We start from the raw sequence: 17,683 nt of genomic DNA on the forward strand, positions 1-17,683 counted from the left end.
CTCTGTCACTCACACACTGGGAAAGACAGAAAGTGTGTGTGTGTGTGTGTGTGTGTGTGTGTGTGTGTGTGTGTGTGTGTGTGTGTGTGTGTGTGTGTGTGTGTGTGTGTGTGTGTGTGTGTGTGTGTGTGTGTGTGTGTGTGTGTGTGTGTGTGTGTGTGTGTGTGTGTGTGTGCGCGCGTGCGCGTGCGCGTGCATCTGCGTGTGTGTGTGTGTCATAGACTGTATGGTTGTTGTGTGACCCTTGTGTAGTGGATGTGAAACCGCAGCATGTTAGATGTTGTGCAGAAGGTTGCTAGTTCGATCCAATCTCCCTGCTTGGGGCAGAAGAGAATGCACTCTGTTACACTTGCAACATACAATTGATTTCCAATAGTTCCACAGATTTCCGCATTATCACATGATGCGGTCCACTATCATAGTTTCATTACATTATAATAAACAAACAGGCTACTATGTATCCATTTGCCTCGCTAGGGTCATACACCTGATGTTATTTCCTTCCAACTGCTGAAAATGAATGTCCCCATACAATCACTAACCACAGTGCATAAAATATATTCTCTTACCACTCTCACTCTTTCTCTGCACTAACCACAGTGCATAAAATATATTCTCTTACCACTCTCACTCTTTCTCTGCACTAACCACAGTGCATAAAATATATTCTCTTACCACTCTCACTCTTTCTCTGCACTAACCACAGTGCATAAAATATATTCTCTTACCACTCTCACTCTTTCTCTGCACTAACCACAGTGCATAAAATATATTCTCTTACCACTCTCACTCTTTCTCTGCACTAACCACAGTGCATAAAATATATTCTCTTACCACTCTCACTCTTTCTCTGCACTAACCACAGTGCATAAAATATATTCTCTTACCACTCTCACTCTTTCTCTGCACTAACCACAGTGCATAAAATATATTCTCTTACCACTCTCACTCTTTCTCTGCACTAACCACAGTGCATAAAATATATTCTCTTACCACTCTCACTCTTTCTCTGCACTAACCACAGTGCATAAAATATATTCTCTTACCACTCTCACTCTTTCTCTGCACTAACCACAGTGCATAAAATATATTCTCTTACCACTCTCACTCTTTCTCTGCACTAACCACAGTGCATAAAATATATTCTCTTACCACTCTCACTCTTTCTCTGCACTAACCACAGTGCATAAAATATATTCTCTTACCACTCTCACTCTTTCTCTGCACTAACCACAGTGCATAAAATATATTCTCTTACCACTCTCACTCTTTCTCTGCACTAACCACAGTGCATAAAATATATTCTCTTACCACTCTCACTCTTTCTCTGCACTAACCACAGTGCATAAAATATATTCTCTTACCACTCTCACTCTTTCTCTGCACTAACCACAGTGGATAAAATATATTCTCTTACCACTCTCACTCTTTCTCTTTCACTGTCTCTTTCACTGCGCTGTACGTGTTTCTCTAACAATCCAAAGTAATACAAAAATGAATATCCCTGATCATTGACGCAAAAGTACCCATAAGCAAGCTGTGGGTGTTTCTGTGACCTGACAGCGATATGAATCTCCACTGTTGGCCGATTAATAGCTGCCAGCCAGGCAGCTAACAGACGGCAGGTGACGGTGCTCATAAACCCAGCACTAAAAGGCTAATGCACTACAAACAGCAGTGTGCCTTTCTTTCATAAACAATGCTGCCATGGGGTGTCACTTCTGTCTGTTGCTGCTGCCGGAGTCTGATGTACGTTCAACATTGTGTCGTGTGCTGCTGGCTGGCTGGCGCTTTGACAGAAACATACAGTATTGCCACCGATGCGACTTCGTTGGTGTCAAACATGAAGATGATGATAACGGCATTGGATTTTGTTTGTGCAGTGCTTTTCCCTGGTTCTCAAAGTAGGCCTATGTTGTGTAGAGTGACTCACCTGTTATTCAGAGATGAGATCACCAAGTCACCAAGTCACCAAGTCACGCTTACTTCAGTTTTAAGCGTGACTTGGTGACTTGGTTACTTGTAAGTTTTAAGTCATAAGGTTCAAGTGTCAAGTTGAGTCCTACGTAGAAAGGGTTGAGAGGAGTCAAATCCAAGTTCTGTATTGTCAAACTATGAAATTATAGCTATAAACTGCAATGTGTGTTTGATTGAATTGCATCCTTTGTGTGGACTAAGACAAGTGATGCTGGATGGACAGGTACAGTAGAGAGAGTGAGGAGAGAGGAGGTAGAGAGAGGGCCTGTCAGTCAGGCCCCTGGGTGAAGTTGAGGGAGTATGCAGCTCTATAGTGTTGACAGACCTTTTAAATACATGCAACAAAGACGTTGCTGTATGACAGTTAACCTTCTAAGATAAACATCATTGAAATAAGCGGACATCTGTCAGGGCATCTGTCAGGGCATCTGTCAGGGCATCTGTCAGGGCATCTGTCAGGGCATCTGTCAGGACATCTGTCAGGGCATCTGTCAGGGCATCTGTCAGGGCATCTGTCAGGGCATCTGTCAGGACATCTGTCAGGGCATCTGTCAGGACATCTGTCAGGACATCTGTCAGGGCATCTGTCAGGGCATCTGTCAGGGCATCTGTCAGGGCATCTGTCAGGACATCTGTCAGGGCATCTGTCAGGACATCTGTCAGGACATCTGTCAGGGCATCTGTCAGGGCATCTGTCAGGACATCTGTCAGGGCATCTGTCAGGGCATCTGTCAGGACATCTGTCAGGGCATCTGTCAGGGCATCTGTCAGGGCATCTGTCAGGGCATCTGTCAGGGCATCTGTCAGGGCATCTGTCAGGGCATCTGTCAGGGCATCTGTCAGGACATCTGTCAGGGCATCTGTCAGGGCATCTGTCAGGGCATCTGTCAGGGCATCTGTCAGGACATCTGTCAGGGCATCTGTCAGGGCATCTGTCAGGGCAGTTAGTAAGACCAGCAGTAGAGAGGAGCAGCTCAGCCTTCAACACCATAGTACCCTCAAAGCTCATCATCAAGGTCGGGGCCCTGGGTTTGAACCCCGCCTTGTGCAACTGGGTTCTGAACTTCCTGACGGGCCGCCTCCAGGTGGTGAATGTAGGAAACAGCAGAGAGAGCACGCCCCTATCCACATTGACAGGACCGCAGTGGAGAAGGTGGAAAGCTTCAAGCTCCTCGGCGTACACATCACTGACGATCTGAAATGGTCCACCCACACAGACAGTGTGGTGAAGAAGGCGCAACAGCGCCTCTTCAACCTCAGGAGGCTGAAGAAATTTGGCTTGGCCCCTAAGACCCTCAGAAACTTTTACAGATGCACAATTGAGAGCATCCTGTCAGGCTGTATCACCGCCTGGTACGGCAACTGCACCACCTGCATGTCACGGTTCATGAATCCACTGCCTCCCTCTCTCTTTCTCTCTCTCTCTCTCTCTCTCTCTCTCTCCCGTGTTTGTGTGGGCGTGGTTCCCAATCTCAGCCTGATTGTCTGTGCCAGCTGGAATCACTTATCTTCCCTTTATATGTTCTGTAACCAGTGTTTCTTGTTGTCAGATCGTTGTTACTTCTCTGAGTTTGTGTCGTGTGTCCGTACTCATCTCTCATCGCCCTTGTGTGGATTATCTGCTGTGCTCCCTCCTACACATCCGGACACACTCCCCTGGATTTCTCAGCACGCTATCATCGGAAGATGCGCCCTAGTCCCTGGGTTGGATTCCGTCTGAGTAGAGTCAGTCTGTCCTGTTGCTGCTGTAAACTGTATTCATTAAACCATCGTTGCTTGCATCTTGCATCCGCCTCTGTATTGTCACAGAACGATCTGACCAGACCATGGATGCAGCGAGTTCAACGAGTCTGACCGAATTCATTTCCCGCAGTATCACGAGAATGGATCAACAAGAGGAGAACATCTCCAGCACAGGTCAGGCAGTACAAGGCCTTGTGACGCAGGTATCCCAGCTGACCCAACAATTACAACATCTGAGGGGTCTCGCTGCGCCACCTACACCGGCAGTTCAACCCGCCCCGCCAGAGCCGGATTCCCAGCTAGAGCCACGGCTACCGACACCAGAGGGTTATTCAGGTGATCCTGACTATTGCAGAGCTTTTCTTACGAGATGTTCCATGCAATTCTCGTTGCAGCCACGGACCTTCAACCGTGAACAGTCTAAGGTAGCATTCGTACTCACACTGCTATCAGGCAAAGCGGCTCTTTGGGGAACGGCGGTGTGGGCGAACCAGGACCCATGCTGCACCTCTTTCCAGACACTCTCCGAGGAGATGAGAAGGGTCTTCGATCGGGCCGTGGCGGGTAGGGAGGCGGCCAGACTACTCGCTGACCTTCGCCAAGGAGACCGTTCAGTATCGGAATACTCCATCCAATTCCGCACTCTGGCCGCAGAGTGTCAGTGGAACGAGGAGGCGCAGTGGGACATGTTCCTGCATGGGCTGGAGGACCGGATCCAGAAGGAGATTTATGTTCTGGACCTTCCCAGGAATTTAAATGGACTAGTGGAACTAGCCTTGAGGGTCGACGCTCGTCTGAGTCGTATTGGCCACCGAGCATGCCCTAACAGACCGTATAACGACACGGAGGGCTGGCATGCCAGCGGCGGGAACACGGCCAGTTCAGCCTCCGCTCACGAACCCATGCAGCTGGGGAGAGCTCGCCTCTCCCGGGAAGAGAGGGAGAGGCGGAGATCCCAAGGACTCTGTCTCTACTGTGGTAGAGCGGGCCACTTTATCCACTCCTGCCCGGTAAAAGATCAGGCCCGGTAGTAAGCTTGAGGCTACTATCGGGTGGTGTCACCACAGAGAAGACCTCATCATCTACTCTCCTCCCGGTAAGACTAAGATGGGCCACCCACACGCACGACACCCAAGCCTTACTGGATTCAGGAGCAGAGGGTAATTTCATGGACTTCAAGCTCGCTCACAAACTCCAGATTCCTATCACCTCACTCTCGCACAAGATATCCGTCAACGCTCTCAATGGTCAAGAACTCCCTAACATTTCTCACACCACTGAACCTATCACACTCATCACTTCTGGCAATCACACTGAGACACTATCATTTCTACTCATGGACTCACCCATTGCACCATTAGTTCTCGGCCACCCTTGGCTCACCCAACACAACCCCAGAGTTGACTGGGGTCATAACTCTATATCCATGTGGAGTAACAAGTGCCTTGAGTCCTGTTTGGTGTCTGCTTGTTCGTCTGTGTCTGATTCTGTGTTTCTAGAGGAGGCAGTGGATTTGTCTAACGTGCCCGTTGAATACCTCGACCTGAAGGAGGTGTTCAGTAAGTCCCGTGCTGCTTCTCTTCCTCCGCATCGTCCCTATGACTGTGCAATAGAATTATTGCCAGGTGAGTCTCCGCCTAAAGGCAAGTTATATTCACTCTCTGTTCCTGAGAGGGAGGCTATGGAGAGATACATCTCTGATTCTCTGGCATCTGGATTCATTCGTCCTTCCTCTTCTCCAGCGGGGGCCGGGTTCTTCTTTGTGGGGAAGAAGGACGGTTCTCTGCGTCCTTGCATTGATTACCGTGGGTTGAATAACATCACAGTGAAGAATACCTATCCCTTACCGTTGATGTCCTCAGCCTTTGAAAGGTTACAGGGAGCATCCGTGTTCACTAAGTTGGATTTACGGAATGCATATCATTTGGTTCGCATAAGGGGGGGGGACGAATGGAAGACCGCGTTTAACACCCCCAGAGGGCACTTCGAATATTTGGTCATGCCTTTTGGGCTATCCAACTCCCCAGCGGTTTTCCAGGCACTCGTCAATGACGTGCTGAGAGATATGATTGATCAGTTCATATATGTTTACCTGGATGACATACTGATTTTTTCTTCTTCTCTCCAGGAACACGTTCAGCACGTCAGACGAGTGCTTCAGAGGTTGTTGGAGAATGGACTTTTTGTCAAGGCGGAGAAATGCATTTTTCATGCACAATCCGTTCCATTCCTAGGTTACATCGTCTCGACTGAAGGTATTCGCATGGATCCTGACAAGGTTAAGGCTGTGGTGGATTGGCCAAGCCCAGATTCCCGTAAGGCCCTACAGAGGTTTCTGGGATTCGCCAATTTCTACCGGCGTTTCGTTCGCAACTTTAGCCAGATAGTCGCTCCTCTTACCGCCTTAACCTCCCCCAGAGTGACGTTCAGGTGGTCCGATACAGCCGAGGCTGCATTCACCAAACTCAAGAGCCGCTTTGTTTCGGCTCCCATCCTCATTGCTCCCGATCCCTCGCGTCAGTTCGTGGTGGAGGTGGACGCTTCAGAGGTGGGGGTAGGTGCGGTACTTTCCCAACGTTCCTCTTCTGACGACAAGATGCACCCTTGCGCGTTCCTTTCCCATCGGTTATCACCTGCGGAACGCAACTACGACATTGGCAACAGAGAGTTGTTGGCAGTGAAGTTAGCACTGGAGGAGTGGCGCCATTGGTTAGAGGGTTCGGGGGTACCTTTTATAGTTTGGACCGATCACAAGAATTTAGAATATATCAGAACCGCCAAGCGACTCAACTCCAGGCAGGCGCGGTGGGCACTCTTTTTCGGACGTTTTGACTTCTCTCTCTCGTATCGCCCGGGTTCCAAGAATGTCAAACCCGATTCCCTTTCTCGCATTTTTGACCATTCCGAACGCCCATCCACTCCCGAGTGCATCCTACCCGGGACCCTAGTGGTCTCCACACTCACATGGGAGGTTGAATCGAGGGTCAAAACGGCCTTAGAAGGGGTAACGCCTCCGCCCGGTTGCCCGCCTAATCGGTTGTTTGTGCCGGAGGGGTGTCGGTCCGATGTTATTCGGTGGGGACATTGCTCCAACGTAGCGTGTCATCCAGGAGTCAGCCGCACTAGCTTTTTGGTTAAGCAACGCTTTTGGTGGCCACTGATGGCTCGTGACATTCACAGTTTTGTCTTGGCTTGCTCGGTTTGTGCCACTGGGAAGACTTCTAATCGACCCCCAGATGGGTTACTCCAACCGCTGTCGGTCCCTTCGAGACCCTGGTCCCACATCGCGCTAGATTTTGTTACCGCCCTCCCGCCCTCCCAGGGCAAGACGGTTGTTTTGACCGTGGTGGACCGGTTCTCGAAGGCGGCTCATTTTATTCCCTTGCCTAAATTACCATCTGCCAAGGAGACAGCGGTAACTGTCGTGGATCACGTCTTTCGCTTACATGGCCTGCCGATGGACGTAGTTTCTGACAGGGGGCCCCAATTTGTGTCCAAGTTTTGGCAAGAGTTTTGTAGGTTACTGGGAGCGAGTGTCAGCCTGTCTTCAGGGTTTCATCCCCAGAGCAACGGTCAAACGGAGAGGGCCAACCAAGATTTGGAGAGAGTGTTGCGATGTTTGGTTTCTAAGAATCCCTCTTCCTGGAGTCAACAACTCTCTATGGTTGAGTACGCTCACAATTCGTTGCCAGTGGCAGCCACGGGTCTCTCTCCGTTTGAGTGTAGTTTAGGTTACCAGCCACCTATCTTTCCCAGTACGGAGTCCGAGGTCACTGTTCCCTCCGCTCACGCTTTCATCCAGAGGTGCCGTCACGCATGGAGCAGAGCCCGTGAGACTCTTCTCCGGGTGGGGGCGCGCACCAAGGCTAAGGCCGATCGCCACCGGTCGAAGCCTCCGGTATACGTCGTTGGCCAAAGAGTGTGGCTTTCTACTAAGAACATTCCACTCCGATCCGTTTCGAACAAGCTTGCCCCCAAATTTATCGGCCCGTTCAAAGTCACCAGGATCATTAGTCCGGTGGCGGTCCGGCTCAAGCTTCCTCCGGCGTATAGGAGAATTCATCCTACCTTTCTTGTGTCTAAAATAAAACCTGTGTTTCAGGCACGCATTAACCCGCCGGTCCCGGTTCCCCCGCCGCCACGACTTGTTGATGGGGAACCCACCTTTTCTGTCAATCGTATTTTGGACTCTAGAAGGAGGGGACGCGGATTCCAGTACCTGGTGGACTGGGAGGGTTACGGCCCGGAGGAGAGAAGTTGGGTACCTGCTAGGGACATTCTGGATCACTCCCTTATCGATGATTTCAATCGACAGGTAAATTCGCCTGGGAACGCCAAGAGGCGTTCCTAGGGGGGGGGGTATTGTCACGGTTCATGAATCCACTGCCTCCCTCTCTCTTTCTCTCTCTCTCTCTCTCTCTCTCTCTCTCCTCCCGTGTTTGTGTGGGCGTGGTTCCCAATCTCAGCCTGATTGTCTGTGCCAGCTGGAATCACTTATCTTCCCTTTATATGTTCTGTAACCAGTGTTTCTTGTTGTCAGATCGTTGTTACTTCTCTGAGTTTGTGTCGTGTGTCCGTACTCATCTCTCATCGCCCTTGTGTGGATTATCTGCTGTGCTCCCTCCTACACATCCGGACACACTCCCCTGGATTTCTCAGCACGCTATCATCGGAAGATGCGCCCTAGTCCCTGGGTTGGATTCCGTCTGAGTAGAGTCAGTCTGTCCTGTTGCTGCTGTAAACTGTATTCATTAAACCATCGTTGCTTGCATCTTGCATCCGCCTCTGTATTGTCACACTGCAACCACAGGGCTCTCCAGAGGGTAGTGCGGTCTGCACAACGCGTCACCGGGGACACACTGCTTGCCCTCAGGGGCACCTACAGCACCCGATGTCACAGGAAGGCCAAAAGATCATCAAGGACAGCTACCACCCAAGCCATGACCTGTTTACCCTGCTATCATCCAGAAGGCGAGGTCAGTACAGGTGCATCAAAGCTGGTACCAAGAGATTGAAAAAACAGCTTCTATCTCAAGGCCATCAGACTGTTAAATGGCCATCACTCGCCAGCTACTACCCAGTTACTCACCCTGCACTTTAGACTGTTAAATGGCCATCACTAGCCAGCTACTACCCAGTTACTCACCCTGCACTTTAGACTGTTAAATGGCCATCACTCGCCAGCTACTACCCAGTTACTCACCCTGCACTTTAGACTGTTAAATGGCCATCACTCGCCAGCTACTACCCAGTTACTCACCCTGCACTTTAGACTGTTAAATGGCCATCACTCGCCAGCTACTACCCAGTTACTCACCCTGCACTTTAGACTGTTAAATGGCCATCACTCGCCAGCTACTACCCAGTTACTCACCCTGCACTTTAGACTGTTAAATGGCCATCACTCGCCAGCTACTACCCAGTTACTCACCCTGCACTTTAGACTGTTAAATGGCCATCACTCGCCAGCTACTACCCAGTTACTCACCCTGCACTTTAGACTGTTAAATGGCCATCACTCGCCAGCTACTACCCAGTTACTCACCCTGCACTTTAGACTGTTAAATGGCCATCACTCGCCAGCTACTACCCAGTTACTCACCCTGCACTTTAGACTGTTAATGGCCATCACTCGCCAGCTACTACCCAGTTACTACCCAGTTACTACCCAGTTACTACCCAGCTACTACCCAGTTACTACCCAGTTACTACCCAGCTACTACCCCAGCTACTACCCAGTTACTACCCAGTTTACTACCCAGCTACTACCCAGTTACTACCCAGTTACTACCCAGTTACTACCCAGTTACTACCCAGTTACTACCCAGCTACTACCCAGTTACTACCCAGTTACTACCCAGCTACTACCCAGTTACTACCCAGTTACTACCCAGCTACTACCCAGTTACTACCCAGTTACTACCCAGTTACTACCCAGTTACTACCCAGTTACTACCCAGTTACTACCCAGTTACTACCCAGTTACTACCCAGCTACTACCCAGCTACTACCCAGTTACTACCCAGCTACTACCCAGTTACTACCCAGCTACTACCCAGTTACTACCCAGCTACTACCCAGTTACTACCCAGCTACTACCCAGTTACTCACCCTGCACTTTAGAGGCTGCTATATATAGCCATTAAATCACTAGTCACTTTAAAAAATGTTTTTAACTCGGCAAGTCAGTTTAGAACAAATTCTTATTTTCAATGACAGCCTAGGAACAGTTGGTTAACTGCCTTGTTTAGGGGTGATTTGATCTTGCATCCTTTCGCTCTAACCACACCCCGCCCCACTTCAATAATGGAACACTAGTCACTTTAATAATGTTTACATACTGCTTTACTCATCCCATATGTACATACTGTATTCTATTCTACTGTATTTACTAACTAGTCACCTTAATAATGTTTACATACTGCTTTACTCATCCCATATGTATATACTGTATTCTATTGTACTGTTTTTTAGTCAATGCCACTTTGACATTGCTCAGTCTAATATTGTTTACATACTGTTTTACTCATCCCATATGTATATACTGTATTATATTCTACTGTATTTTAGTCAATGCCACTCCCACATTGCTCAATCTAATATTTATATAGTTCTTCATTCCATTCTTTTACTTTTAGATTAGTGTGTATTATTGTGAATCGATTTAGATACTACTGCAATGTTAGATACTACTGCACTGTTGGAGCTAGGAACACAAGCATTTAGCTTCACCCACAATAACATCTTCTAAATATGTGTATGTGACCAATAACATCTGCTAAATATGTGTATGTGACCAATAACATCTGCTAACCATGTGTATGTGACCAATAACATCTGCTAAAATATGTGTATGTGACCAATAACATCTGCTAACCATGTGTATGTGACCAATAACATCTGCTAAATATGTGTATGTGACCAATAACATCTGCTAACCATGTGTATGTGACCAATAACATCTGCTAACCATGTGTATGTGACCAATAACATCTGCTAAATATGTGTATGTGACCAATAACATCTGCTAACCATGTGTATGTGACCAATAACATCTGCTAACCATGTGTATGTGACCAATAACATCTGCTAACCATGTGTATGTGACCAATAACATCTGCTAACCATGTGTATGTGACCAATAACATCTGCTAACCATGTGTATGTGACCAATAACATCTGCTAAATCATGTGTATGTGACCAATAACATCTGCTAACCCATGTGTATGTGACCAATAACATCTGCTAACATGTGTATGTGACCAATAACATCTGCTAAATATGTGTATGTGACCAATAACATCTGCTAACCATGTGTATGTGACCAATAACATCTGCTAAATATGTGTATGTGACCAATAACATCTGCTAAATATGTGTATGTGACCAATAACATCTGCTAACATGTGTATGTGACCAATAACATCTGCTAAATATGTGTATGTGACCAATAACATCTGCTAACCATGTGTATGTGACCAATAACATCTGCTAACCATGTGTATGTGACCAATAACATCTGCTAATATGTGTATGTGACCAATAACATCTGCTAACCATGTGTATGTGACCAATAACATCTGCTAAATATGTGTATGTGACCAATACAATCTGCTAACCATGTGTATGTGACCAATAACATCTGCTAACCATGTGTATGTGACCAATAACATCTGCTAAATATGTGTATGTGACCAATAACATCTGCTAACCATGTGTATGTGACCAATAACATCTGCTAACCATGTGTATGTGACCAATAACATCTGCTAACCATGTGTATGTGACCAATAACATCTGCTAAATATGTGTATGTGAGTGACCTATAACATCTGCTAAATATGTGTATGTGACCCCCCCCCCCCCCAAAAAAAAAGAAATGTATTTGATTTAGAAGAAAAGAAAAGGGAGGAAGAGAGCAGTCTCTTGAGAGAAAAAACAAATGACAGTAAGCCCTCTCCCACGTTGGATCTTGGACGGCTACTTTGACAACATCTGAGTGGACATGTGCCGAAGCGCTTTTTTCATTCAAGATTGAGAAATGTGGAACCTTTTCTCAAGAGAGAGAGAGAGAGAGAGAGAGAGAGAGAGAGAGAGAGAGAGAGAGAGAGAGAGAGAGAGAGAGAGAGAGAGAGAGAGAGAGAGAGAGAGAGAGAGAGAGAGAGAGAGAGAGAGAGAGAGAGAGAGAGAGAGAGAGAGAGAGAGAGAGGAGAGAGAGAGAGAGAGAGAGAGAGAGAGAGAGAGAGAGAGAGAGAGAGAGAGAGAGAGAGAGAGAGAGAGAGAGAGAGAGGAGAGAGAGAGAGAGAGAGAGAGAGAGAGAGAGAGAGAGAGAGAGAGAGAGAGAGAGAGAGAGAGAGAGAGAGAGAGAGAGAGAGAGAGAGAGAGAGAGAGAGAGAGAGAGAGGAGAGAGAGAGAGAGAGAGAGAGAGAGAGAGAGAGAGAGAGAGAGAGAGAGAGAGAGGAGAGAGAGAGAGAGAGATAATGGGTCAGTTCTGGTCAGGGAACTCTGTATTGACAGACAGGTACATGTTGGAAGGAGTGAAGCAACATGACTGTGGGAGGCAATTAATTTGACTCTGGCAGACAGAGGGCAATTAGGCTCAGAGTCCTCTCATTAATATTTCCTTCTGGGAGATTGTATGTGTGTGAGTGTGTGTGTCTGTGTGTACGTGCGCGTGTGTGTGCGCACACCAGTATTTGTGTGTCTGTGTGCGTGCATGTGAGTGCCCGGGGTGGTAAAAGGTCAGACACTATCTGGCAGGATATTCTGCTCACCTGTCCAACTCCATTCCAATTTCCCCAGGGGGGTTGCTTTACAAGGACACACCTGTCCTTACACCTGACATTACTGAACCTCTAAATGGATATGACTTTATAGCCGTCGTTGTATTGTGTTTCAGATAGGACCATGACTGGGGAACTGAGGCCAAGTCGCCCAAAGGCAGGAACCAAGAGAGCCAGCAGTGAGGCCTTCGGGTGAGTCCAGATTCAGCCTCATTAAGGTCATGGACCTCACAACTACAGATATAGGATGTTAATTTGAGTCACTTTTCTACAGAAAGAAAACAATCATGCAGCAACAGTAAATGTGAATTGTATTATAATTAATGGACATTTGCAGGATAACAGGAGATGTAAAACTGGTAGTGTATTTGTGGTTTAAAAAGGCTTCTGAAGTCTGTAATTCTTTACATTTCAGACTTTACTTTCCCTTACGAAAAATGTACCAAAACCTACAAAAATGTCCATTAATTATAATCCACACAATAATTCACATTTTCTGTTGATGCAGGATTATTTTCCTTCTGCAGTAAACTGGCTCAAATTAAGATCCTACATCTGTAGCAGTTTGTTGTTAAAACAGTATAGTTACCAGGGTGTTGTTGTAGTATTCACTGTTACTTCACTACATGTTTGGCCTTGCTGAATGTGGCTCCATAGTCTGTCTGGAAGCTCTGGGACTGGGAGCAGCTGCTGCAGAGGAATGCCTTTGTCAGACTGATTCTGTACAAGGTATCCCAGCCCAGCCCATAGCTTATCCCAAGCCTTAAGCCTGGTTTATACTAAGTCTAACGACATGTTTTAAAGTGACAATCCCAAAGTTTGTATATAAACACAGCTAGCCAACACCCCCCAGATCCTACAGCCATGCTTCCCTAGACAGATTACAGAGGATTAGCAGACATCAGAACTTCATCACTGGTCTGATGGTCTGATGGTCTGATTAATGGACAGACTGCATGGATGTCAGCCCACCAGCAGCCCAATATCCAGTCAGTCTGTGCCCATAGTCACATCCCAGTCCTATTTCTTTGTGGGGTTAACTCTCATTGGGTCACTGGGGTGGCCTCTATCAATCCATCCCTGAGACCTGCTGCTACTGTTGATGCTGCTGTGGCTGCTTGAAAAAACCAACACACATCAAATGTATTATCACTGCATGCAGACAGACAGGATTGGGGTGTTTTCTGAAACTGTTATGGTGTGCGACCTGTGCAGATGTAGTTCCATCCCCATGATGGAAGCCTCTACTCTTACGACGGAATTCTAATCCGTCACATCCTTTAGGGATGTTTTTGTCGGACTTAAAAGAGGCCAATTTAAAACAGCCATGTTGTAACTGTATTTTTTGGTGCAATGGCTCCACATTTACATTATTGGTTCTTCTAATGGGACACTTAGTTTTCATTAGAGAGGAGAGACAACAGGCAGAGAAGAGCAGGTTGAGGGAGGCATTGACGCCCATCCAGCTGCTGGGCGATGCAGTACAGTACACCCACAGACACTCATAGCTTCTCTGCAGTCCCTCAATACATATTGATTGCAAATAAGATGGTAATGGGAGACAGTTCTCATGGTCATATCAGTGACCTGAATATTCCCCATAGCCCGTTATTGTATATGGAGATAGTGGACATCAAATCAAATCTTATTTGTCTCATGCACCTAATAGAACAGATTTAGACGTTACCAGGAAATGCTTACAAGCCCTTAACCAACAATGCAGAATTTGTTTTATTTTTTAAGTAGATATTACGGCCTCCCGAGTGGCGCAGCGGTCTAAGGCACTGCATCACATTGCTAGAGGCATCACTACAGACCCGGGGTTGATCCCGGGCTGTGTTGTAGCCTGCCGCGACCGGGAGACCCATGAGGAGGCTCACAATTGGCCTAGCGTTGTCTGGTTTACACGGGACCCAAACTGGCTGCGCGCGTGCACCATCGTGCCTAAATGTATTTTGTCCCCCCACACCAAATGTGATCACGAAACGCAGGTTAAAATACCAAAACAAACTCTGAACCAATTACTTTAATTTGGGGACAGGTCGAAAAGCATTAAATATTTATGTCAATTTAGCTAGCTAGCTTGCACTTGCTAGCTAATTTGTCCTATTTAGCTAGCTTGATGTTGCTAGCTAATTTGTCCTGGGATATAAACATTGAGTTGTTATTTTACCTGAAATGCACAAGGTCCTCTACTCCGACAATTAATCCACACATAAAACGGTCAACCGAATAATATCTAGTCATCTCTCCTCCTTCCAGGCTTTTTCTTCTCTTGATTCTATATTGCGATTGGCAATTTTCATAAATTAGGTGCCTTACCGCCACCGACCTCGCTCGTCTTTCAGTCACCCACATGGGTATTACCAATGAGGAGATGGCAAGTGGGTACCTGCTTCTATAAACCAATGAGGAGATGGGAGAGGCAGGACTTGCAGCTCGATCTGATTCGCAAATAGAACTGACTTCTATTTTGGCCCTTGCAACGCAGACGCTCGTTGAGGTGCGCGAGCAGTGTGGGTGCAATAATTGAATAATATGGATTTCTGAAATTATTTGGCAACGCATGCGACGTGAGCGGAGTAGTCAGGGTATTAGGGGAGGGTTTGACCGGCTGTCCTTGTCCCATCCCTGCATCCTGAGTCTGAATGGGAGTTGCAGCAATGGGACAAGACTGTAGGGAGAAAAAGGTGTACATTTTTAAAATTAAAATAAGGGAAAAAAGTAGGTAGGGGTGAAATGACTATGCACAGACAATAGACAGCAAGTAGCAGCAGCGTAAAAAAGGGTGTCACTGCAAATAGTCCTGGTAGCCATTTGATTAACTGCTTAGCAGACGTATGGCTTTGGGGTAGAAGCTGTTAAGGAGCCTTTTGGACCTAGACTTGGCACTGCGGTACTGCTTGCAATGTGCTAGCAGAGAGAACAGTCTATGACTAGGATGGCTGGAGTCTTTGACAATTTATAAGGCCTTCCTCTGACACCGCCTGGTATAGAGGTTCTGGATGGCAGGAAGCTGGCCCCAGTAAATTACTGGGCCGTACGCACTACCCTCTGTAGTGCCTTGCAGTCGGATGTCGAGCAATTGCCATACCAAGCAGTGATGCAACCAGTCAGGATGTTCTCCATCGTGCAGCTGTATAACTTTTTGAGGATCTGAGGACTAATACCAAATCTTTTAAATCTCCTGAGGGGAAATAGGCGTTGTCGTGGCCTCTTCATGACTGTCTTGGTGTGTTTGGACCATATAGTTTGTTAATGATGTGGACACCAAGGAACTTGAAGCTCTCAACCCACTCCACTTTAGCCCCATCGATGTGAAAGGGGATGTGCTCTGCATTTATTTCGCTGTAGTCCACTATCAGCTCTTTTGTCTTGCTCACATTAAGGGAGAGATTGTTGTCCTGGCACCACACTGCCATGTCTCTGACCTCCTCCAAAAAAAGGCTGTCTCTTCGTTGTCGGTGATCAAGCCTACCACAGTTGTGTCGTCGGCAAACTTAATGATGGTGGTGGAGTCGTGCATGGCCATGCAGTCGTGGGTGGACAGGGGGTACAGAAGGGGACTAAGCACACACACCCGAGGGGCCCAAGTGTTGAGGATCAGCGTGGCAGATGTGTTGTTGACTACCCTTACCACCTGGGGGCAGTCCAGGATCCAGTTGCAGAGGGAGGTGTTTAGTCCCAGGGTCCTTAGCTTAGTGATGAGCTTTGAGGGATCTATGGTGTTGAGCTGTAGTCGTAGTCAATGAACTGAGCTGTAGCTGTAGTCAACGAACAGCATTCTCACGTGTTCCTTTTGTCCAGGTGGGAAAGGGCAGTGTGGAGTGCAATCGAGATTGCATCATCTGTGGATCTGTTGGGGTGGTATGCAAGTTGTTGTGGGTCTAGGGTTTCTGGGATGATGGTGTTGATGTGAGCCATCACCCGCCTTTCAAATAATTTCATTTCCGCTACTAGGCGGGAGTTATTTAGGCAGGTTACCTTGGCAGTCTTGGGAACAGGGACTATGGTGTTCTGCTTGAAATATGTAAGCATTACAGACTCTGTCAGGGAGAGATTGAAAATGTACGCGAGTATGTGTCCTGGTACACAGTCTGGCCCTGCAGCCTTGTGAATTTTGACCTGTTTAAAGTCTTACTAACATCAGCTATGGAGAGCATGATCACACATTTGTCTGGAACAGCTGGTGCTCTCATGCATGGTTCAGTGTTGCTTGCCTCGAAGAGGGCATAGAATCTCCATGCCTCAGAGAACATCAGTCTCATCCCAGTTAGATCCTCCATAACACCCAACCCACTCTCAGGAGGGTCACTAGACTGGAGCACAAGAGTACTAACCCATTCCTCTTTATAGTCTTCCTCCCTGCATTCTAGTGAGTGCATTAAAAACACAATTCCAATTCCCCTCCTTTGCCTTGGCTCTCGTTTCCTCCACAATGCTCCTCCATTCACAGTCACGCAGCGCCAGACTTCTTCCCATAATTTCCCCCATAAACACTCAAAAGGCAAGCATCAGAACCCAGGAAGCTGATACATATTTCATAGGAACTCCTCATGAGGCCGGAAGAATGGAGAGCAGTAGGACCTATCCACATACAGAGTAGAGTTCTACAGATGTAGGATCTTAATTTGATCACCCTGTTAAAACGTGTAGTGTATTTGAGGTTTAAAAAGGCTCCTGAGGTTTGTAATTTCTACTTTGAAAATCCACTTTGAAATTGACTTGATTTTTCCTTACGAAAAACATAGTAATTCACATTTCCTGTTGCTGCACGATTACTTTCCTGCTGTAGAAACTGACTCAAATTATTATCCTACATGTGTATTGCTGCAAATGTTGAATACTGATCATTATTTCTATAATACCTTGGGAGTACTTTCTCTCTCTTAGGGTTTAGTGGATGGAGAAGAAAAGACACTGTCAGTTATCTGAGTTGTACACTATAAAGCACTCTACCCAATAGTCATGTGTTGTGTTTGTCTGAGCTAGGGGAGAACAGTGATGTAAACTCCATAAGAGTGCTGATTTGGTACCAAGGAAGCTACCTGCTGTCTGTGGATTGTGCAGCTTCAGGGTCCGCCACAGAAATTAGGCCAATTTGCTCTCCTCCCCTGCTAAAATAATTCACTCTAGCTGGGTAATGTCTCCTCCTTCAGCTTGGCTTTGGGGTGTCTTG

General features: G+C 47.0%; 1 protein-coding gene across 2 annotated transcripts in view; it reads left to right on the forward strand.

The window, feature by feature from the left end:
* Positions 1-17,683, forward strand: part of LOC109867105 (RNA-binding Raly-like protein) — a 52,962-nt gene that overhangs the window by 731 nt on the left and 34,548 nt on the right. For both annotated transcript variants that reach the window (XM_031801110.1, XM_031801111.1), the window contains exon 2: positions 12,621-12,696. In XM_031801110.1, the coding sequence (XP_031656970.1) occupies positions 12,629-12,696 (68 nt within the window). In that variant the 5' untranslated portion in view covers positions 12,621-12,628. The remainder of the gene's footprint in view (positions 1-12,620; positions 12,697-17,683) is intronic.

This window comes from Oncorhynchus kisutch, linkage group LG22, assembly GCF_002021735.2.
Source record: "Oncorhynchus kisutch isolate 150728-3 linkage group LG22, Okis_V2, whole genome shotgun sequence".
NCBI lineage: Eukaryota > Metazoa > Chordata > Actinopteri > Salmoniformes > Salmonidae > Oncorhynchus > Oncorhynchus kisutch.